A 22,276-nucleotide genomic window follows, 5' to 3' on the forward strand; every position below is an offset into this window, starting at 1 on the left:
AGAGCCCGGATGGACCTGCTTATATAGCGAGCCGGCTGGCCGAGTGCATGCTGGGAGCTGTAGTTCTCTGCTGGGGCTGGGCTCTCGGTTGCCTGGCGTGGGTTCTTGCCAGGCTTCAGGGATGCGCCTGGGTGTTGCCTTGCCCGCTGTTTGAAAACACAGGGATGCCCGCCCATTTCTAAAAGCCCCTCCCCCATTCTTGCGGGAGGGACGACTGGCCCCAGGAGGTAACTGATTCAGGGGGACAAATAATGAAAAACAGGGTCAAGGGGTGCAGCTCTGCCACCAGTCTTGCACACCTACCTCCATCATGGGCCACTGGAGCCCCCCCCACACACTTACCATTGGTGGGCAGGTGTATGGCAAGCAGGGATCTAGAAAGCATTGAGACATGCCAGTATTGGCGGCACTGAGGAAGCGGCACAGGGGGACACCCCTTTTTTCTGTTTCTTCTCCAAAGGGGGGACCCCGCGATATTGTGCTGCCCTGGGCCCCGCAAAACTCTCATCCACCCCTGCCCAGCCCACACTGCTTCTAATACAGAGGCAACAAGGAGGGGGTAAATGTGAGTAGTCAACATGATTAACTGATAAGCCTAAGCTTATTGGTTGTCTAGTTGGCTACTCATTGACATCCTTACCAGAGATCTCTGTTGAATTGCCCACACCAATACTCAGATACTTTTCCTAACCTAATTAATTAATGTAATTCCCTTTAAGGTATTTGGCTAGATCAATTTTTTCCTCCCATGGTGCATTATTTTACATTTATTAATATTAATTTAATCTGCCATCATGTTGCCCTTTCACCAGCTTCTTCAGGTCTTTATAGCATTCATCTTAGTCTTCACTGGCCATTACTGAATAATTCTGTGTGATCTACAAATTTTGTCACTTTCTAGTTCATCCCCTTTTCCAATTCATATGCCTGTACTAGTACTTTAGCACAAGGTAAAAATCAAGGTAGGAGGCAAAATATCAGAAAAGATTGTAGTTATTTCCATGGGGTTAAGTGTGCAGGATTCTGGGTCATGACAGAGATGCCATAAAATGCTGCCTCCCTTGAACAATCTCATAAATCTGAGGCAACATGTCCCATAATAACCCTGAGGGTTTGGGAGTGTCAGCTACTATCCCACATTTCTTGGAATCCAGAAGAAACTGCTTCATTTTAGCATATTAATTTCTAACAAAAAAAAGTATGGAAAGTTTCTAGTGGGTCAACAAATTCTATAGGTAGTGTGTTGACCAAGAAGTGAATGTCTAAATATTAAGATGAATAATCCATCAGAAAAGTACTACTATCTATCTAGATACTTAGAAAGATAAAACAAATATAGTAAGTACAACATTACCTTTATTTAGAAATTTAATTTATTATGTCTGGTCATCATCAAGGAAGTCCAGAGGAAGAACAACATATTTAATTTAGTGTCTCCTTATTTTCATATGTATGAAGAAATCAGATACAACCATGGTATCTGTTTTTCTGCTTCTCCCTCAAGTCTCTTCACTTTCTTCCACACTGACCCATATAAATGGAATGCCCTCTCCAAACTTGTCCCCAAAACCTCCATTCTTTCTTTTAAATTATTCCTGAAGAGCCAATATTTCTACAAAACTGTATAAACTTAGCTAAATCATCAACTTATTTATTTAATCATGAGAGAACTACTCATGTGAAAGGAGTTGTTAAGGAATAAACTTTAAACAGTTGTGAATACTGCTCACTAAGGCAACCAGGACCTACACATTTTTGCTCTCATGGAATCTCAATGAAGTTAAAGAGGCTCAAAATAAAAAAGTCAAAGGGCCATGCAAAATTAAGTGCAGGATTGAAACTTAGTCTTATAAGCTATATCCCTTTGTTTATCTTTTTTGTTTGTGATTCTGCAAATTGTTCTACATGAGTGGATCCCCTGAGCCAATATGGATTTTGTAGAATCAGAGTCCTTGGACAGGCAGAAAATGGGTACCAAGCCTATCAGCTTGCTTTATTCCTCCCCTACCTTCCACTTGGGTCATTATCAGAAAAACATATAAACAGGTACTCTGGGAGGTAATTGAATGGAGGAAGCAATCTGTGAAAAAAATGGGAGACAGTGTGGGTACTCCAGTTAATTGAGATTAATTCTGAAAAAGGAGTAAAACAGGTTCAGAATAAGCCCTTTGAGATGTCAAACTCAATGACAAGGCAGGGGCTGTGTCTTTTTCTGGTCTGGGGAACTGTGCAACACCTTATTTTGCTTGCTAGCACCATGTAAATAATGTACACAGTGTTGGATAGTTGATATTTTCTTAGTTACACAAACTTAAGTACCTAAAAAAGAAATCAATAAGCAGGTCAGACAAGAATGAAGTAAACACATACTCACATACCTGAAATTTGTAATGGCATATTTAAATTTTACATGCAGTAATAATAGGGAATGGCTACCTCTGTGTTTCTACTTAGGCAAGGCTTTCAGTCACATTCAAACATATTCTAAATGCAGTGGTGGTTAAACTGGTTTATCAAGTTATGTGACTAACATATGAACATGACTATGGGATAGCCCCAAAGTTATTTAGGTGGATAACTTCCATTGAAATAAATACAAATTAGCTTATGTAAGTTAGGTTCCTAAATACATGTGTGGATTTAGGCCTTTATAACCATGCATATATGTTAACTATACATTGATACAAATACCCATATATGAAAACAAAATCAGCCTTAAATGAAGCCAGTTAAACATAACTAAAACTTATAACCTGCTAGAGATTCTTAGCTGGAGTGGAATATGAGCAGTTGGAAAGTAGCATACTAATTGCTGCTTTGCCTATATTTATTTTGCAACTCCTTCTGGCTGTGCTTGGTTCACTGATGTAGTGAGGGTTGAGGGCTCAGATGCAGAGGTGGAAAATACCTAAGTAGAAATAAATACTTCATTACACTACTCAAGTACATTTTTTTGGTATTTGTACTTTACTCAAGCAATTTATTTTTGGATACTTTGGCTTTTACTCAAGTAGTTTATTTAGAAATTATTGTACTTTTTACTCCACTACAATTTCTGGAAGTGCTTAGTTACTCACTACATTTATCACCCCACTAACACTTGTGCAAGCCAGTGATTTGCTCAAACGCGGCCACATGCGCATGGGTGCCATTTAAGAGCGGCTAGGAATAGTACCTATTAGAAATGAGCTCTAGAGAGAATGTTATGGATTGCAGGATTTCCTCACTATGCAGAACCTCAGGGACAGGCGAGGGGCCATAGATTAGGCCTTGCCTCTTGGGGCCACAGGGAGAGACATAACAGATATTGGTTGGAGGGCACGGTGAGGAGCCAGGGGGCCACAACCAGGGATTTCCCAACACCCCCCCAGTTTTGTGAACAATGCTGCCATACAGCCCACCTTCCCCCTCAGGGTCTCACCCCTCATCGGCCCTGACACCTCCCCATTGTAAATTCAAACACCTCCCCAAATTCAATTCCTGGGGAGGCTACTGGCCACAACAAAAGGCAGCGGGGCAGGTGCCACAGTGCAGGGCCGCCAAGGTGACCTGCTGTCCCAACCTTTATAGGGACAGTCCCAATCTTTAGCGCTTGGTTTTATAAAGGCTTTGTATAGGCCCCACCCCTATCGGGGGGGGGGGTAGTGCGGGGTGAGAGGGTCGCCAGTTCCTGGGAAGAAGGTGCCATATGGCACTAGGCCGCTGTTTCCTTGGTAACCCCCGCCTGCTCTGACGCGAGCCCCGCTACAATCAGCTAAAACCCGCCCTCGCTTCCGGCCAGTAAGACGCCCCCCTCCATTCTCCCACCCTCCTTTTGAGTTACATACGGGCTTTCTCATTGGCGGGCACCAAGGCGCCCCGTGACCGGAAGCAGCCCTCCGTGAGGGCAAAGGTCACGCTGCGTCCCAAGATGGCGGCCTCCATCGGAGCCGCTGTGGGCCGGCTGCTGCCCAGCAGCCGCCGTGGGGAGCTGCTGTCCGTAGGGCGCGGGCTCTTCAGTGCGGCGCGGTGCCTTGGCGCCGAGCGGGAGACGCACTTCGGGTTCAAGACCGTGTCGGAGGCGGAGAAAGGGGAGAAAGGTGCGGGGGGGGGGGTGTGGCGCTGGGCACGGGCCCCGAGCTCGAGCTTTTAAGCCAGCTCCCCCCGTGCAGCAGGTCAGCCTGCCCTCGCCTCCTACCCCCACCATGGGAGGCAGCAAGGGAGGACAGGCAACTCCATGGAGCCAGCATGTACAGAGAGCTGGCTTAAAAGCTGGCTCCCCGTGCATTTCAGCTCCTGTCTGCCCCCTGTGCTGATAGAGAGGCAGCAGCACAAGGGGCAGGTAGCTTCGCTGGAGCCGATATGTGCAGCCAGCCAGCCTGAAAACTAGCTTCCCATGTATACTGGCGCCCGTCTGTGCCCCAACCCTCTTCCCCTCTCCCCCTTGCTCTCTCTCTATCAGAGACAGCAGTGCAGAGTTGAGGGGGCAGGCGACTCCATGGGATCCGGTGTTGGGGCAAGTCAACTTGAAAGCCAGCTGCTTTCCCCCTCCCTCCCCTCTGCCTGCAGTAAGCCCAGACTTACTGATTAATCATATAGTTGTTTACACATTGACATCCCTAATAAACCTAGGAAGGGGCTAGTAAATATATAAAAGTAAGCTTAAATGGCATGCTACCCAAAGAAATATGTATTGCACTGTAATATAATTTTATTTCAGTTTACCATGTATTTGAAAGTGTGGCCAAGAAGTATGATATCATGAATGATTCAATGAGTCTGGGTATTCATCGTCTCTGGAAGGATACTCTGCTGCATCAAATGAACCCTTACCCAGGAACCCAGCTGTTAGATGTTGCTGGAGGGACAGGTATGTTCCATTTTATTTGTAGTACTACTAGGAATTAATACTATTTGATGGAGTAATGATTCCTTAATGTAGGACAAAAATTCATGTACCTGTAGATAAAAGTGGAAAATATAATTTCTGTTGTGTACACTGTGCTTAATTTCACATATTACAACAATTACATGACTTTAGAATAAGTATCGTATAGTGCATTGTTCCCAAAACTGTGGGGTGCACTGTCTTAGGGAGTTGTGGAGGAACAGTTGGGGGAGGGATGAGGTAGGAGAGCCACCCAGCCATGTTCTGCCCCCAGTTCTGCCCTGGCCTGACCCCAGGCCTGACCCTAGTTCTGGTCCCAGCTTTGGCTTCCATTTGTGGTTTCAGACTCCTGGATGGTAGGGGAAGAGGGACAGACAGATTACATTATGGTTAAGTAGAGATACAAATTACAAAATTTGGAGTCATCTGGTTTAGTGACTAAATGAACCGGAAGTCAGGAATACAGGCAGTCCCCGGGTTACGTACAAGATAGGGACTGTAGGTTTGTTCTTAAGTTGAATCTGTATGTAAGTCGGAACTGGCGTCCAGATTCAGACACTGCTGAAACTGACCGCCAGTTCTGACTTACATACAGAATCAACTTAAGAACCCCAGGCGTCCCCAAGTCAGCTGCTGCTGAAACTGATCAGCAGCTGATTCCAGGAAGCCCGGGGCAGAGCAACTCTGCCTGGGGCTTCCTGTAGTCAGCGCTGGTCAGTTTCAGCAGAAGCTGACTTGGGGACGCCTGGGGCAGAGCAGCTGGGGTGCTACTGGACCAACCCAGCAGCACCCCATCTGCTCTGCCCCAGACGTCCTGATTCAGCCGCTGCTGAAACTGACCAGCAGCGGCTGAATCAGGACCTGGGGCAGAGCAGCTGGGGTGCTGCCGGGTTGGTCCAGTAGTGCCCACGGGCGCTGCAGGACCAATCGGCAGCGCCCCAGCTGCTCTGCCCCAGAGTCCAAAACAAAAGCCTGGTCTGCTGGGGGGGGGGAGCACACTAGCTGCGCCCCCCCCCCCCAGCAGACCAGGGACACGGGGAGCAGAGCCGCAGCGGCAGCGGGGTGCCGCGCCTCTGAGGCTTTGCTCTGGCGGGGGGTCCCGCGCCTCTGAGGCTTTGCCAGAGCAAAGCCTCAGAGGCGCGGGGAACCGCCGCTGCTGCCGCTCCAGTCTGGGTGCCTGTGGTCTGCTGGGGACGGTCCCCAGCAGACCACAGGCACCCGGACTGAAGCCAGAGGCGCGGGGAACCGCCGCTGCTGCCGCTCCAGTCTGGGTGCCTGTGGTCTGCTGGGGACGGTCCCAGCAGACCACAGGCACCCGGACTGAAGCCAGAGGCGCGGGGAACCGCCGCTGCTGCCGCTCCAGTCTGGGTGCCTGTGGTCTGCTGGGGACGGTCCCCAGCAGACCACAGGCACCCGGACTGAAGCCGCAGCTGCGGGGGGGTCCCGCGCCTCTGAGGCTTTGCCAGAGCAAAGCCTCAGAGGCGCGGGGAACCGCCGCTGCTGCTGCTCCAGTCTGGGTGCCTGTGGTCTGCTGGGGACGGTCCCCAGCAGACCACAGGCACCCGGACTGAAGCCGCAGCTGCGGGGGGGTCCCGCGCCTCTGAGGCTTTGCCAGAGCAAAGCCTCAGAGGCGCGGGGAACCGCCGCTGCTGCCGCTCCAGTCTGGGTGCCTGTGGTCTGCTGGGGACGGTCCCCAGCAGACCACAGGCACCCGGACTGAAGCCGCAGCCGCGGGGGGGTCCCGCGCCTCTGAGGCTTTGCCAGAGCAAAGCCTCAGAGGCGCGGGGAACCGCCGCTGCTGCCGCTTCAGTCAAAGCGGCAGCAGCGGCGGTTCCCCGCGCCTCTGAGGCTTTGCTCTGGCAAAGCCTCAGAGGCGCGGGACCCCCCCGCGGCTGCGGCTTCAGTCCGGGTGCCTGTGGTCTGCTGGGGACCGTCCCCAGCAGACCACAGGCACCGGGTCTCAAGGGGCAGCAGCAGCGGTTCCCACGCTTCTGAGGCTTTGCTCTGGCAAAGCCTCAGAAGCGCGGGAACCCGCCCGGTGCCCCTGGTCTGCTGGAGACGGTCTCCAGCAGACCAGGGGCACCGGAGCAGCTTACGAACGGGGCTTTCTCGCCCCGACTTCCGGGGTGAGAAAGCTCCGTTCGTAAGTGCGGATCCGACATAAGTCGGATCCGTGTAAGTCGGGGACTGCCTGTACTGGGTTGTATTTGCGTGCTCACTTGTTCTCACTCACATGCATGCATATGCTATGACCTTAAGCAGGCAACGAATTGCTCTGTCCCCTATCTGTAGAATGAGGATCCCCAAGGGGAAGGATTGAGTCTTAGTTTCCTAATGTTTTGAAGCACTCATGATCCTTGGACAAAACCTCTAGAAAAGCGAAGTATCACACTGATAGAAACTCTTTCAATTAACAGTAAGGGGGAAACAGACTTGTTAATTTTTCATTTAAATAATGAAAAAGAGCATATGGTTCCAATTTACCTAGACGTTAACAATTCTAACTTCCTGTTTAATATTTAATTTTTCAGTATCTGAAAATATTCCATATCTGCCATTCACCTTTCTAAACCAATGCAGGTGACATCGCCTTCCGGTTTATCAATTATATTCGTTCCCAATGGGATCACCAGATCAGACAGAAACTGAAATCCCATCAGAATTTATCATGGCAGGAAATCTCTAAGAGTTACCAGCAAGAGGAAAATGAATTGCCAGGAGGCTCCCAAGTGGTGGTTTGTGATATTAACAAGGAAATGCTAAAGATTGGAAAGCAGAAAGCACAACACCTTGGCTACTCTGAAGGTAATCTCTGTATAATATCACTTCTGTATTGGGTCTCTGAATGACAGAAATTTAGATTTAAAACAAAAATTCCTTGTGTAGCAATTGTCCAAAATTCTACTTCTTTATTTGCCTGGAGCAGTAACTTTTCTGAAGGGCAAATATCAGGTGTAGGTTTTCTTTATCCTCAATAGCATGGAGAGAGTAGGTAAGTAAGCTGTTGCACTGGTGCTGGCCAGTTGTCATGACAGGTCTGCAACCCTGAGTTATGCTCTCTACATAGGCACAGTTAGTGTCTTCAGTACTTGTATCCCTTTGAAAAGGAGAGTCTGGGGATTTTTTACTTCTCCTTCAGTCAGACACTGAGCAAAATACATCAGTGCAATTCCATTGAATACAGTGAGCTGCATAGATATGAAACGGGAAAGTTGATTCTAAGAATGTGGCTATGCCACAGATCTCATGGGCTTAAACTGCAGCAAGGGAGGTTTAGGTTGAACATTAGGAAAAAGTTCCTAACTGTCAGGGTAGTCAAACACTGGAATAAAATGCCCAGGGAGGTTGTGGAATCCCCATCTCTGGAGATATTTAAGAGTAGGTTAGATAAATGTCTATTGGAGATGGTCTAGACAGTATTTGGTCCTGCCATAAGAACAGGGGACTGGACTTGATGACCTTTCGAGGTCCCTTCCAGTCCTAGTATTCTGTGATTCATAAGGGATACTTTAAGAATCAAGACAATAAATAAAAAGTCACTATATATATATATATATATATATATATATATATATATATATATATATATATATATATATATATATATATACACACACACACACACACGTGTATATATACACACACACACACACACGATAACTATAATAATTTCCACAGAGAATAGGTTGTAGTGCTTGGAGAATCTGAATTATATTGGCTATTTAGTTTGCAGGTCAATGGACTAGTGATATCTAGAAATTCTTTTGTGGGGCCATATTCTTCCTATCAGGATTAATTTAAATAAGACTAAAAAATAAATTTTACTTGATGCACAGTATTTGTAGGATAATTGTTTGCCCTCTCCCACTTTTTAATTACAGAAACATTCCTTAAATAAGATTTATTATGTGTATGTAAATGTGGTATATTTTATTTAATGCATTCAGTTTTAAATGGGCTGGTATTACATGTTTTTTTTAACCCATTGTTTCAAATTAAAGATTTATCAATAACAACTGGAAGATGGTAAGTTTCAACATTAAAAAATTATGTACAATATTTTTTCCAAACAAAATGAAGATCTTCTGAAAGTATTCTGGGATCTGTTGCTGAGCAGCTCCTAGTATGTATGTTGTATTGTGGTGGTAGTGGTGTATGTGTTTTTTTTTGTTTTTTGGGGGGGGGGAGTGTGTGGATTTTTTTTGTTTATTTGTTTGTTTGGTTTTTTTAGGCTTGTCCTGGGTGGTTGGGAATGCTGAAGAGCTACCCTTCATTGACAACAAGTTTGATGTTTACACAATTGCTTTTGGAATACGGAATGTAACTCATATTGACCAGGTAAGCAGGGACAGCATGTCCTGGGATATACAGTTCACCTGAGCTTTCTGGGTACCAAAAAAAAGAAGAAAACCTAAATATCCTGTTCTTCTAAGAGCAACATAGTCTTCACATTTTTACCATGGTGACATATATGGTATAAATACTTGCATACATTTTTCTGAAAAGCTGATTAGCCCTTAAAAATTAAAAAAAATATTTGTAATCACTCTAGCAAGTAATATCAACTGTTCTAATTGGGACCTAGTATTTTGAGACTGATTGATTGTACTGCATGAGAGGATATTATTGATCTTTTTTGGGGGGTGGGTGGGAATCTCTTCACAAACTGGTAAGTATACGTAATGTTCTATGCCCTGAGAGATGCTTTGAATCCCTTAAAGTGTAATTACTTGTTCAAACAACTGATGAAAGTCTTTCTGCATGTCAGCTTTTTTTTTGCTTTGTTTTTTGTAATGTTGTTTCACCATCTTCAGGAAGGTGGATGTAGCTTGAAATGTTATGAATCTTGGAATACTTGCTAATATGCTGCGATACCTCATGTTTAATACAGTCTTAATAAAGAAGGCCAATCACTTCCTGAAAGCAAAAGATTTTTATTTAAAAATATAATGATGTGCAGCTATATTGAGCCTCTCTGACCTAACATGAGTGAGTTGAGTTCAACCTGACAGAAAAAGACTTGTTAATTCAGATTTTTGTCTAATTTAAAACATACTTGTAGTTTGAGGCCCATAATGGATAGGTAGGTGGTATTATTATCCAAGTCTAAATATTTAAAGTTTCCTATGAAAATCCCAGGCTATTTGGTAACATTAACCAGAACAGACTCTTTCACTTGCTTGGACTATGCCCAACCCAAAGATGTCCAACATCCATGTTTCATCTCCTTGTGAGATATTAGGCTGGCTGCTTCCCTACAAAACAGTCTGTTCATCTACTTTTGATCTCTCTCAGGCTCTTCAGGAGGCATATCGTGTGCTGAAACCAGGAGGGAGATTTCTGTGTCTCGAATTTAGTCAAGTCAACAACCCCCTTATTTCCAGGTTGGAATATGACAATTTATTTTCTCTTTATTTTTATCCCCCACACAATAGTTTTTCTTGAGCTGTGATAAAAACGTGGAAGAAGAGTCAGAAGTCCTTGAAACACTATCACATGTTTAAATCCAAATTCTGTGGAAGTCCACAGCAAACATGATATACAGAGACTAATTCCACTTTAGGGAAAAGTTAGTCCTAGTAGGATTTTTTTTTTAAGTCTGCATGTTAACCTGTGTTGCTTGTCTTTCTGGGCAGGCTCTATGACTTGTATAGTTTCCAGGTAATCCCTGTTCTGGGTGAAATTATTGCTGGAGATTGGAAGTCCTACCAGTATCTTGTGGAGAGCATCCGATGCTTTCCAGCCCAGGTAAGAAGGCACTGCTTGAATATTTAGTGTATAAATTGATACCATGAGGACAGCTGGATTAAGAGACTAAGCCTTTAAGATACATGGTAGTATTCTTCTTCTAACTGCAAATTAGAGATGTTAGCATATAATTGAATAGCTGCATAATTGCATGAAATTTTAGCAGTTATGTGACTTTTTAATAATCCCTGGGGGTGGGGTTGGCAGCCAGTATGCTTCCAGCTGCACTCCTGGGGAGCCCCCTGTCACCCCATTTTGCTGCCTCTGTATTAGAGGCAGCAGTGTGTGGGGTGGTGCAAATGGCAGAGCTGGTGCTGGGAGAACAGACTTTTTAAGGCGGCTCCCCCCCAGCACTGGATCCTGCCTCCCCTCCCACCTGCTGCCCCAGTACGAGGCAGGGTGGGTAGGTGTGTTCGTAGAGCTGGCACATGCAGGGAGTGTGCTTGAAAGCCTGCTTCCTATACATATCAGCTCCCAGCTGCTCCTGTCACCCTCTGCACTGCTGCCACTCTATCAGAGGCAGTAGCACAGAAGTAGGGTGGGTGGGCAGTTGGATCCACCTTTTAAACCAGCTCCTCATGATCACTGGGTGGTATCCCCCCCACTTCTGATACAGAGGCAGTGGGGGAGGGAAGTGCGTATAGTTAACAAGATTAACTGATAAGACCAGACTTATCCGTTAATCTTATAGTCATCTACACTATTGCCGCTCCGCGTCTCCCTGGTCTGCTGGGGGGGAGAGGCTGGGGCGCAGCTAGTGCGCTTCGCCCCCCCTCCCCCGCCCAGCAGACCAGGCTTTTCTCGCCGACGCCTAGGGTAGAGCAGCTGGGGTGCTGCTGGGTTAGTCTGGTAGTGCCGACCCGCGGCGCTACTGGATCAACCCGGCAGCACCCCAGCTGCTCTGCCCCAGGCGTCCCCAAGTCAGCCGCTGCTGAAACTGACCACTGGCTGACTACAGGAAGGGGCTTCCTGTAGTCAGCCGCGGGTCAGTTTCAGCAGCGGCTGACTTGGGGACACCTGGGGCAGAGCAGCTGGGGTGCTGCCGGGTTGATCCAGTAGCGCCGCGGGTCGGCACTACCAGACTAACCCAGCAGCACCCCAGCTGCGCTGCCCTAGGCGTGTCCGATTCAGCTGCTGCTGGTCAGTTTCAACAGCGGCTGAATCTGGACGCCTGGGACAGAGCAGCTGGGGCGCTGCCGGGTTGGTCCCTGCAGCGCCACACTTCGGCGCTGTGGGGACCAACCTGGCAGCACCCCAGCTGCTCTGCCCCAGGTGTCTCCAAGTCAGCTGCTGCTGAAACTGATCAGAGGCTGATTCCAGGAAGCCCGGGGCAAAGCAGCTCTGCCTCGGGCTTCCTGTAGTCAGCCGCTGGTCAGTTTCAGCAGCGGCTGAATCGGGGACACCTGGGGTACAATATGTACCAGTTCCGACTTATGTACAAATTCAACTTAAGAACAAACCTACAGTCCCTATCTTGTATGTAACCCGGGGACTGCCTGTATATATGAGGGAGAGTGTGTCATGAAAGTAAACTAAGAAGTGTTGTTTGCCCCTTCACAAAACACAAGAATGAGAGGTCACTCAATGAAATCAATAGGCAGCAGGTTTACAACAAACTTAAAGTACTAGAGGTTGAACCTCTCTGGTTTAGGACTCTCTGGTCCAGCAATATCAGATGTTGTTCTGTTGACTTCCTCTTGTAGTATCTAGTACCAGCCACTGTCAAAAGACAAGATACTAGACTAGATGGAGTATTTGTCTGACGTCATATGGCCATTCTTAAATTCTCTACTATGTTTCAGGAGGAGTTCAAGGCAATGATTGAAGATACAGGTTTTCTGAAGGTGGAATATCAGAACTTAACATCAGGCATTGTAGCTATTCACTCAGGTTTCAAACTATAAATCTTCTACACTGCAAAACTCTTGAAGGATAAAGGGTATTTCCCTTAGAAAGCTAAAAGCTATATGACTCCAAAACTTCCCTGCCAAGACAGATGTGGGGAGGGATAAAGGAAGAATTGGCCCCCCTCTGCAGAACCTAGACTTCAGATTCAGGGTTTCTGAAAAATTAAAATGTGTGTTCCTACAACCAGCTGAGGACCTGAAAACCCTCTATCTACTAGGCATTTGTGTTAGTGTGGTTAAAGAGATACCTTGATGCCTGGTATATACTCTCTGTCAATTGATTACTCCCAAAGCCTCAAAGACAGTGACTTTTGTACTTGACAGTTTTTGATAACTTCTAAAGTACTGTGTGAGGATGTGGCAAAAATTAAATCCAAGCTTGTCTGTGTGTATTTTATACACCAGTAAAAGAACTGGTTGAAGGTAGACATGAACCAGTTAGCCTTCAATCCTGCTATCAGTGATTGCCAACCTGTCCATCGTGATCTACTGGTCATTCGCAGAGGCACTGCCACTCGATCTCAACGCAGTGCTCCCACCACACCCTTCTTCCCACCCACTCACAATGAAGAGCCTGCACTGGCACTTCAGACTCCTGCTCCTTGGAGCTAGTGCTGGCTTCTTGCTGCAGGGGAGAATGGGTGAGTGGCTTCTCAAGAAGTGTGCATGCACTCTGCTCCTCCCCTCTCCACAGCAGAATGTGTGCTTTCTTATCTGCCTTTCCTTCCCCTGTGCTGCTGGGGGCAATTTAAGTAGGTGGCAGAGGATCCAAAGTGGCTGGATTTCTTAAAGAAGCCACATGTGCGCTTCTTCCAGCGCTGTCTGCAGAGCCTGCCCAAAAGATCCTTGTCCCTGGAGATCCCCAGGTACTGGCTGAGCTGCCCCGCTCCTTCTCCCCTGCCCACACATCCATCAGCACTCTGCCCCCTCTTCCCTAGACAGACACCCTTCAGCACCCTGTTTCAGCTCCTTCTTTCCTGGCCAGATGCCTACCTCCAGCTTGCTGCTGTACCCTACTTCCCACCCAGATTCTGCACTCCTATCCCATTCGCTGGCAGCTCTGTCCCACAAACTGGATCCCTTATTTTTGGCTCCACCCCGGAGCCTGAGGGCCCCTCACCAAATCCATTAACTTTGGAACCCCAGAAGAGTTAATCTGGCCTGAGGCTTTGAACCTCTGTCCTACCTCCTCTTCTCCTCCACCATCCAATGTGGCTGGAGTGCCAGGGGAGTGAGGTCTCAGTTGGGGCCATACCAGTGAGGGTTGCAGGGTTTTTGAGGGGTTGTTTTTTTGCATTGCACTTGTGAGGTGCCCAGCTGACTTTTCTGTGAGTCAGTGGCTCCTGACCCAAAAAAGTTCCTCATTCCTCCCATAAAAAAAGACAATGTTGAAACCTTTTGTGTTGGATATAATTTAAATATGAAACCTGGACAGCAAGCCCCCAATTGGGGTCCATCCCCCACCTGGCCGAAGTGCCATAACACTCCTGCACCCACAAACACCTCAACCCTGAGCCCATCATACACCTGAACCCCTGGACATCCCCAAACTCCTGCACCCCCACATCTCCAGTCTTGTGCCACAATACTCCTGCACCACCCACACACCACATACCTGTGTCGATAGCCCGTCATATAGCCAACCACCCTGCCCTCCTCATGAACCCCAACAAACTCCTACACCCCCACATCCACAAGTCTATGGCTTGCTCAGCACCCCAACCCTCCATCTCACTCCAACACTCTCCAGCCTGGAGCCCCCTCCCTGAGCCAGCATCCTCTTCTGCACCTCCTCCTGCACCCAAATTCCCTCCCAGACCTTGCACCTCTCACCCCTCACCCAGATCCCTCATTCCCACCCCAGAGCCTGCACCTCCTGTCTCAATCCAGTGAGAGTAAGGGATGGGGACAATAAGTGATGGAGAGGGTGGGGCCTCAACGAAGAGATGGGGTAGATCTTGGCTTGCCCTGACATTTAAAAAGAGATCTTGGGTGTGAAAAGGTTGGAGACCACTGCTCTATATACTACAATGAAATAAAGACTCCAGGGTGCATGTTTGGAAATATGGGTGACTTGAGGCTTTTTGTATATTTATTTTAAAGATCTTATTACATTCTTGTATATCTTTCACTTTTTTATGGTAAAATGTCTCACTGATTTGAGAATTCTTTTGCAGATGTATTTCCTCATTGATAGGGATAAAGTCCTGAAAGTGCCTGCTCACTTTATAGCACTTTCTCTCACAGCATAATGGTGGCTGTGCCTCAAAAGTTAATTACACTATCCATCAAATACATGATATAAGACAAAGGAATCTTTTACTAGTTTACTTCTGTATCCCTTGATTGACAAGTTACTGCAGCAGTCTCTTTGAATTGGGATAAGGAAAAACTAGGAAACTTTTATATTGAAAATCTATCCTCTTATTGTCCATACTTACCCCTTATCAGAGCTGGATTAACTCTTGTGGGGCAGTGGATTTTGTGCAGCCCCGTAGACCAGTTGTTCCCACTGCTGGGCTACGAACCAATGGCTGTGGCATAGTGCCAGGCCACACCCATGCTGGTTGCTCCAGGCCCAGGGCATACCCTTGGTGCATGACCAGCAGCTGCCAGACCTGAAGTTGGCTGTTCAGATACACCCTGAACTCTGGCAACCAGATGCCTGTGTTCTCTGCTGGGTTCTGCCCCAGTCCAGCTGGACCTCTGCTGCCTGCTATGCCTCAGCATGTGAGGCCACCCAGGAAAGGCAGAACTCAGCTCCAAGCAAGTTGGGATGTGTGTTTACCTACGTGAAGCTGAATTTGACCAGTTATTATGTAAACTTCAAATAAATATGTGAAAAGATGCAGTAGAAGTAGTCTCATTAAATAGTGTGTAAGTATGTTTAATTTATGCTATTAATCATATCAATAATATCTTCAGTTATGCAAACAGTATTAATGGCTTAAGATAAGAAAGGAAAGGATTCCTTTAACAACTTTTTTAGTGTTGTATATATCTGCAAACTCTGGTCTTACCAATTTATGCAAATGAATTTTGCATAAAGAATATGCAAATAAAATGTTACCAGTCATCCAAAAGTTTTAATGGATTTGCTAGTATAAAAAAGGTTGGGAACAACTGCCCTCTGCTGAAGTGGGGCCAAAAATGAGGGATTCTATGTGCAGGAAGAGTAGGCTGGGAGTGAAGGGTCTGAGGGGAGGCTGGCACTGTGTGCAAGATCTGGGTAGGAGTGCAGGGCCTGAGTGGGAAGAGATGCAAGGTCAGGGAGGGAAGTAAAGGAGCACAGTAGACATGCATTCTGAGAAAAAGCTAGTTTGCAGCAAAGCCAGCTGGGGCTCTAGCTAGGACACCTATTTGTCATCCTAACATCCTTAGAACTAGTCCTTCTTACTGGGGTTATGTAGTACCTATCCTAATAGAAGTCTAATAACTTTTTGCAAGTGAAATAAATGGCTTATGATTCACTGTTCTGCCACTGGACAATATTACAAGACGGTAGATGTATTGGCACAGAATGATACAGTTGTAAACAAAGTGTTTAGGTGAGCAAATAAAAGGCATATGAGCTTCAAAGTTGATGTCTAGACACCTCACAAATTACCACTCCAGGATCAAAGGTACCATGCCAGTACTGAAGTTTTCTATACGAGTAGTGTTAGCCTTAGAGCGAATTTTAGGTCGACAAATAAGCTCACTTCATGAAATATTTCACTTGTTTTCAGGGGAAGACCACAGTACAAGAATCAATGTAGGGCTAAGTGCACTTATGGGCTCTAAAACTATTAGAATAAACTCTTAAAGGTTGAGCATACCCAACAGTTTTATTCAAAAGGGAAGTAGGTTTCTGGAAAGAAAATAAATACAAGAGACTTTTTTGCTATTTTTTATAGCCACAATGAAAACAAACTGGTACAGAGGAGTACCGGTCCATTACCACAACAAAAGGTTTGAAGAGCAAGGTTTGTTCCCTCAGGAAGCCTTAAGATTTCAGTCTATTTGGAGTCAGTGTGCAGTCCTGGAACTGGAGGCAAGTTTGGATAGCACAGTTTGTGCTCTAACCAGATTTGAAGAGGAGAATAGCAACTTGGCCTAGGTAGAAATAGATGAAGTGCTTAGTTTCATGAGTCACATAGCTGCCGAAGTTCCTTCCCACAATGCAGTGCCAAGTGGGGTTGTACTTCTTGTCAAACTCCTAGAAGGGGGGGGGGGAGGAGAGAGAAAAAAAAGTTACAAAAGCAGAACTGCCATGAACACCTGATCATTATTGTTCTGGTAAAACGTGTGGCAAGATTGGAAAAGATTCCAACATATATTACCAAAGATGTTCCAGCATGTTCTGGAAAGCAGTCAAGAAACAAGTTCCCCAGAGACAAATGTCCAGCCAACTCCTCAGCCTGGAGTCAACTAGCTCAAATGAACCATCAGCTGATTTAAGTGGCCATTCTTTGGCAGGAGAAAGGAGGTAGGGGGAAACTACATTGACAAAGTAGTAGCATAAGATTCCTGGCCATTCTTCAGCCAGAGGATTCCTACTGTAAGAAGGCAAACAGTCAAATCATATCTCATTCTCTATGTACAGCATTAACCCCTGAAGACCAAAGAAAGTAGCACTGGATTGGGGGAAAAATCCTTCCTGGCTTAATCTTTGTCATACTCCTGGAACTTGTGATAGAGACCTTTTCTAAGTATTCACTTAGCTTTTTCAGTTAGGTGAAGTTGTTACATGGAAATAAAAGGTAACTGATTTATACCTGTAGTCAATCTATTTTTCTATAGTTAGATTTGTTTTATCTAAATCACTGTGTTGAGACTGAAGTAGTTTGGGATAAGATCTGTAAATATTTTATATTGATGTCAGACTTCCTATGATCTTGTATAGTCCAGATGGATGCGGAGCAGTACAACGTACACTGTAGGATGGGGAGAGTCAAGGGCTGGAAGTTACTGATATTGCCCTACACCTCATTGTAATTCATGAGTGGCTACCTTATCACACTCATACAGCTTAGATGAGTAATTTACATGTTGGAGGCTGAGAGAAGATCAGGAGTGGTTATTCTCTCAGTGAAGTAGGGTTAAATACCCCAGATTAGGGAATTAAGGGGACAGCTGTCCATCAGTCCAGACTCTACTGATTAGTCACAACTGCCCACTTGCCAAGTCTTGCAGGAGTCAAGCCAGTTTACTTGAAGTACTGTCCTCTTCAATCCAAGAATCTAGCGCACTTCAGTAGATCCTTAGCACACTAGGTTTCAAGCTATGGTTTCTTAAGCAGCAACAGGACAAAGCCTTTGCTAGAGCTCTATAAAAATTATTAGCCAAGCAGTAAGTGAACATGGAGGAGAGGTGACCTAGGATCTCACAAACTGGCACCCATAATTGAAGTGCAGAATACTTAGGGAGTTCCAGTGAGTACATTATGCTAGTTTGCATCATCTTATTTCATGAGATCCTAACTGGAGAGTTAGTTCAGAGCATAACAAACCTTTATACTAAAATACCTTCACTTCATTTAATAGACTGTTTATCCACTCAGGGCTCGCCTGCCGCATGGTTCTGCGCTCTGCACATGCACAGATTGCTCTGCGCTGGCTCTTCTGGGTTGTATTCTACTCGCCACTGGCAAGTAGATTACATTATTTGTTGATCTCTGTACCCACTTATGGCTAGCAAAACCTGAAGGACTAGTGTGATGACCAGAACAATCCAGACTTGTTAAAGTGCTTTATATACGTATCCATACATAATTGCCCTGAAATGTTGTGCTTTGGGCCAAGCAGAGGTGTCCATCTGTTTTGTATTCAACCACTATATTAGGCCTCTAGGCTAATACTTTCACTGTCTTATCACATCTGCCACTGGGAAGGTATACCAAAGTTTAGCAAAGAGATAAAGAATTGTTTTATAGTAAATTAAACTGACATTTCTGCTATAATAAAATCACAAAGTGTTTTTTTTTTTTTAAATGAAAGTTTGCTGTTCTCCTTGGAAATAGCACTAAGTTGAACCAACTCAAAAGACAGTTTAAGGAGAGCATTTGACTGACATTTATTCATGGTCAATTATTTCTGCTTATAAGTCTGTTCCTCTCAGCACTTTAACCCCCTCACTCTTATAGCAGGCCAGTCTCTTCCATTAGCAATTCCAATTCAACAAACTGTAGAAGTATGAATAGTTTCCTAACTTTGTTCAAAGGCAACATCCATGTTCAGCTTCTGCCAATAACTGCTCCGCTCTTAGAATAAGCTAGGATAAGAAAAAATAGCCGAAGGAAAGAAGAGCAGTTACCAAACCCAAGGAAGTTGCTATCTTCACAGGAATGGTGTACAGGCGACCAACTTGTGACAGAATTGGTTCCCAGGGAAGCATTGCAAATCGGGGGTGTCGTAACTAATACCTTCATTGACAATAAGCGCCATGTGCTGTCCTAAATGCAGGCCGAGGACATAAGTCAGGGGTTTTTGACCCCTTCTGCACTTTGAAATATAACTGAGTACAGAGGGTCGCAACTCAGGAGGTCACAACTTGGGGGTTTCCTGTAATATTATTTTGCAAATGAAGGCTTTTGTATACAACTTCAGTTGAGCTGAGCACCTAGTAGGGCTTCATCGTTCTCTTCTGGACTCCTTGAACACTAGGGGAACATCTAAACTACATTCCTCTTCCAAAAGAGGAATGTAAATGAGCTTAATCAAAAATGCAAATTAAGCATGGATTTACAAATTTCATGCTTCATTTGCATAATCAACCAAGAGCACTTTTTCAAAAACATGTTTTTTGAAAAAGAAACCGCAGTCTAGACAGAGTTCTTTGCGGGGGCAGGAGGGTGAGGGGGGGGGAGAGAGAAGAGGACTTTTCGGAAGAACCCATATTCCTGAAAAAAAATGAGGAACACGGGTTCTTTTGAAAAAGGGTTCCTCCCTCCCCCAAAGAACCCCGTCCAGACTGCAGGTTTTTTTGAAAAAAAAAACTTTTTTTGAGTAAAGCGCTCTCGTGCAGTTATGCAAATGAAGCACGAGATTTGTAAATCTGTGCTTTATTTATATTTTTGATCAGGTTCCTCTTTCGGAAGAGGAATGTGGTTTAGATATAGCCTAGGTTCTAAAACATGTATATCCAGCAAGAGAGGAAAAAAGCTATTACAACAGTCATTTACCTTCTTTATGTGAGCTGCAATGTCCTTCTCAATGTTGTATTTCTCCAGGGCCTGAGTGGCACACTCTACTGAATCTTGCTGCATCTCTTCAGACATATCCGCATTCTTGATTACAGCCTTTCGATCACACATGGTTACCTAAGAAGCAGTGCACAAACTCACACAATATAACTTGAAATAGCAGTAGGAGAATCCATCACCCTAAACTCCTATAGACAGTTAAACAGACTTGGGCTTGTACAATCCATGGCTGCGTCTAGACTGTCAAGCTTTTCCGCAAAAGCAGCTGCTTGTGGAAAAACTTGCCAGCTGTCTACACTGGCCGCTTGAATTTCCACAAGAACGCTGAGGATCGCATGTAAGATTGTCAGTGTTCTTGCAGAAATGCTATACTGCTCCCGTTCAGGCAAAAGCCCTCTTGTGCAAATGCTTTTGCGCAAAAGGGCCAGTGAAAATGGTGATCAGGGCTTTCTTGTGCAAAACCACATCTAGATTGGGATGGACGCTTTTCCGCAAAAAGTGCTTTTGTGGAAAAGCATCCGTGCCAATCTAGACGCTCTTTTCCACAAATGCTTTTAACGGAAAAACTTTTCCATTAAAAGCATTTGCAGAAAATCATGCCCGTCTAGACGTACCCATGATTTTTATGGTGCTTATAGCTTAAGAACACACCTCCTCAAATCAAGCAGAACTCAGCTTCCAGCCAGTGATACAAGTCACGGGCAATGAAGTAATCTAGATGTAGTTTCTCCTCTGTAGTATGCTGGGACCAGCTCCTTCAGCTGAAAGGAGGGAGGAAAGCATGCGTGGGAGCATTTTCAGTTTCACTATTCAGGATTTATTTCCTCAAGAGAAAAGGCTGGAATCACTTTTTGGCTTTTCAGCTGCACTGCAAGCTTACCAGTAAACCGATACCAGCTCCGCGGCTGGTACCCGCAGGGGTGGCCGCCTACAGGTTTAAGGCGCAGAAAGGGGAAGCTTAGAAGGCGGGGAGCGGTGCTCGCGCGTGTCCGGCCCCTCTCCCCGGCGCAGCTCGAGCTGGGGACGGCCCCTGACAGTCCCACCGCCCGGTCGTGGGACCTCGGGCAGCCCCGCACAAGCCGCCACGCTGCTATCGCCGCCCCCTAGCCCAAGAGGGGCTCTTCTCCCCTCCCCCCCATCGGAGCCCCCCCCGGCAACACCCCCGCCCCCTCAGCAAGTTCCCCCAGCTCCACTGCGGACCCCCCCATCAGTCGCACAGAACCAGCGCCCCTCCCCCCAGCCTGGGGCAGGGCTCGCGCGCGGCCAGGTGCCCCCCCCCGTGAGCGGTGCTAGGGCCCGGGCGGGACTCACCGTGTGCTGGGCGGCTCCGAGCGCGGAGGGAAGGGATGGGGCGGGCGGGCAGGCAGCGTCTCCAGCAGCGCTCGCGCGGCCAGCTCTCCGATGTGACTGAAGCTGGCGGCGCCGCCTCCCTGTAGTCTAGTACTGCCCGCCACGCCCCCCCCGCCGCTGAGACGCGCCCGCGCGCCCCCGACCATTGGCCGCGGCAACAATCTCCCGCGCACGTCATTGGCCGGCAGCGGCCTCCTCCCGCGGCTGCTTACTGTTGCGTTTTGTTTCAGCCCGGCGTGCACCGCGCTGGCGTCTGTTGCCATAGCGACAGGCCGCGTGCTGGAGGCCTGGCTCCGGGCCTGCGCACCTCCGAGGCCCCCGCCCGCAGCGCCGCGTCCGGTGAAAGGTGCTGGGGATCCCCCCCCCCCGCCCCAAGCAGCGAGGGCCCCGGCTCCGTTTGTCGGGGCCGTGGCGGGCAGCCTTCCCCCGCCCCCGGAGCCACGGCGGGGGCAAGGCTCACCCCCCCGCCAGGGGCCCCCCGCCGACGGGCCCATCTCCCCACGAGCCGGGGGTGTTGACAGGGGGAGCGCCAGGGAGCCCCTCTGGAACTGGGCCCTCGCCGAGGGAGGAGCCTCTGGGCCCAGGCGCTGACAAGATAAACCAGCAGCTGGAGGGGAAACGGGCCCTGCAGGTCAAGTGGCAGAGCCCGTGTGGGCAAAGAAAAGGCCCTTGCAGGTACTCGGGGGGGGAGGGGGTAAGATCTGTCTCTATTGGACAGACCCAGCAGGGTCAAAGTCGAAGATCGGTTTCCAAAAACTTGGACTAAGGTGTTTTGCTGTAAAAGTGGGAAATGTTTTACCTGTGGCTGACTTCCATTTGCACTGGGGTTTTAAAAAAAAATGTATGACATGACTTAAGAGCGGGGAATGGGGGGACTTAGAACACATCAGTTCCTACAGGTGTCAACGACTTTAGTGCGGAACAGATGTATATCGGGGCCACTTATAGCCGGTAGCCAGTTTCCTTCGGCTACAAGTCACTAGAGAGCGAGAGCTGAAATTTGCTCCAGGGATAAAGCTCAATAGATAATAGTCCAGGGGTCTCCAACCTTTTTAAGCACAAGATCACTTTTTGAATTTAAATGCTAGCCAAGATTTCCCTCGGACCCAAACACCCTTGCCCCGCCTCTTTCATGTCTCTTCTCTGAGGCTCTGCCTCTGTTCACTCCGTCCTCCCTCTCTCCCCCATCCTGCCTCCTTTTCACCAGGCAAAGGCAGAGGG

At 47.0% G+C, this 22,276-nt stretch overlaps 2 protein-coding genes across 3 annotated transcripts; one reads left to right on the plus strand and one right to left on the minus strand.

Annotated features, from left to right (window-relative positions):
• Window positions 1–3,873: 3,873 nt before the first annotated feature.
• On the plus strand, window positions 3,874–15,373 carry COQ5 (coenzyme Q5, methyltransferase). The gene is made up of 7 exons (XM_075898081.2): window positions 3,874–4,079; window positions 4,700–4,849; window positions 7,448–7,672; window positions 9,099–9,205; window positions 10,163–10,251; window positions 10,504–10,615; window positions 12,418–15,373. Exons 1-7 carry the CDS (start codon window positions 3,911–3,913, stop codon window positions 12,517–12,519), a joined length of 954 nt encoding a protein of 317 aa, XP_075754196.1. The 5' UTR covers window positions 3,874–3,910; the 3' UTR covers window positions 12,520–15,373.
• Window positions 15,374–16,330: 957 nt separating this feature from the next.
• On the minus strand, window positions 16,331–21,157 carry DYNLL1 (dynein light chain LC8-type 1). Of its 2 annotated transcripts, none has more exons than XM_075898086.1 (3): window positions 21,017–21,157; window positions 19,685–19,822; window positions 16,331–16,720 (listed from the first exon to the last, which is right to left on the minus strand). In XM_075898086.1, exons 2-3 carry the CDS (start codon window positions 19,814–19,816, stop codon window positions 16,583–16,585), a joined length of 270 nt encoding a protein of 89 aa, XP_075754201.1. In that variant the 5' UTR covers window positions 19,817–19,822; window positions 21,017–21,157; the 3' UTR covers window positions 16,331–16,582. The 2 variants fall into 2 exon arrangements, with proteins under 2 accessions (XP_075754201.1, XP_006114820.1); XM_006114758.5 differs by lacking the exon at window positions 21,017–21,157 and adding an exon at window positions 20,357–20,472.
• Window positions 21,158–22,276: the final 1,119 nt, after the last annotated feature.

This window comes from Pelodiscus sinensis, chromosome Z, assembly GCF_052426305.1.
Source record: "Pelodiscus sinensis isolate ZL-2025 chromosome Z, ASM5242630v1, whole genome shotgun sequence".
NCBI classification, from domain to species: domain Eukaryota; kingdom Metazoa; phylum Chordata; order Testudines; family Trionychidae; genus Pelodiscus; species Pelodiscus sinensis.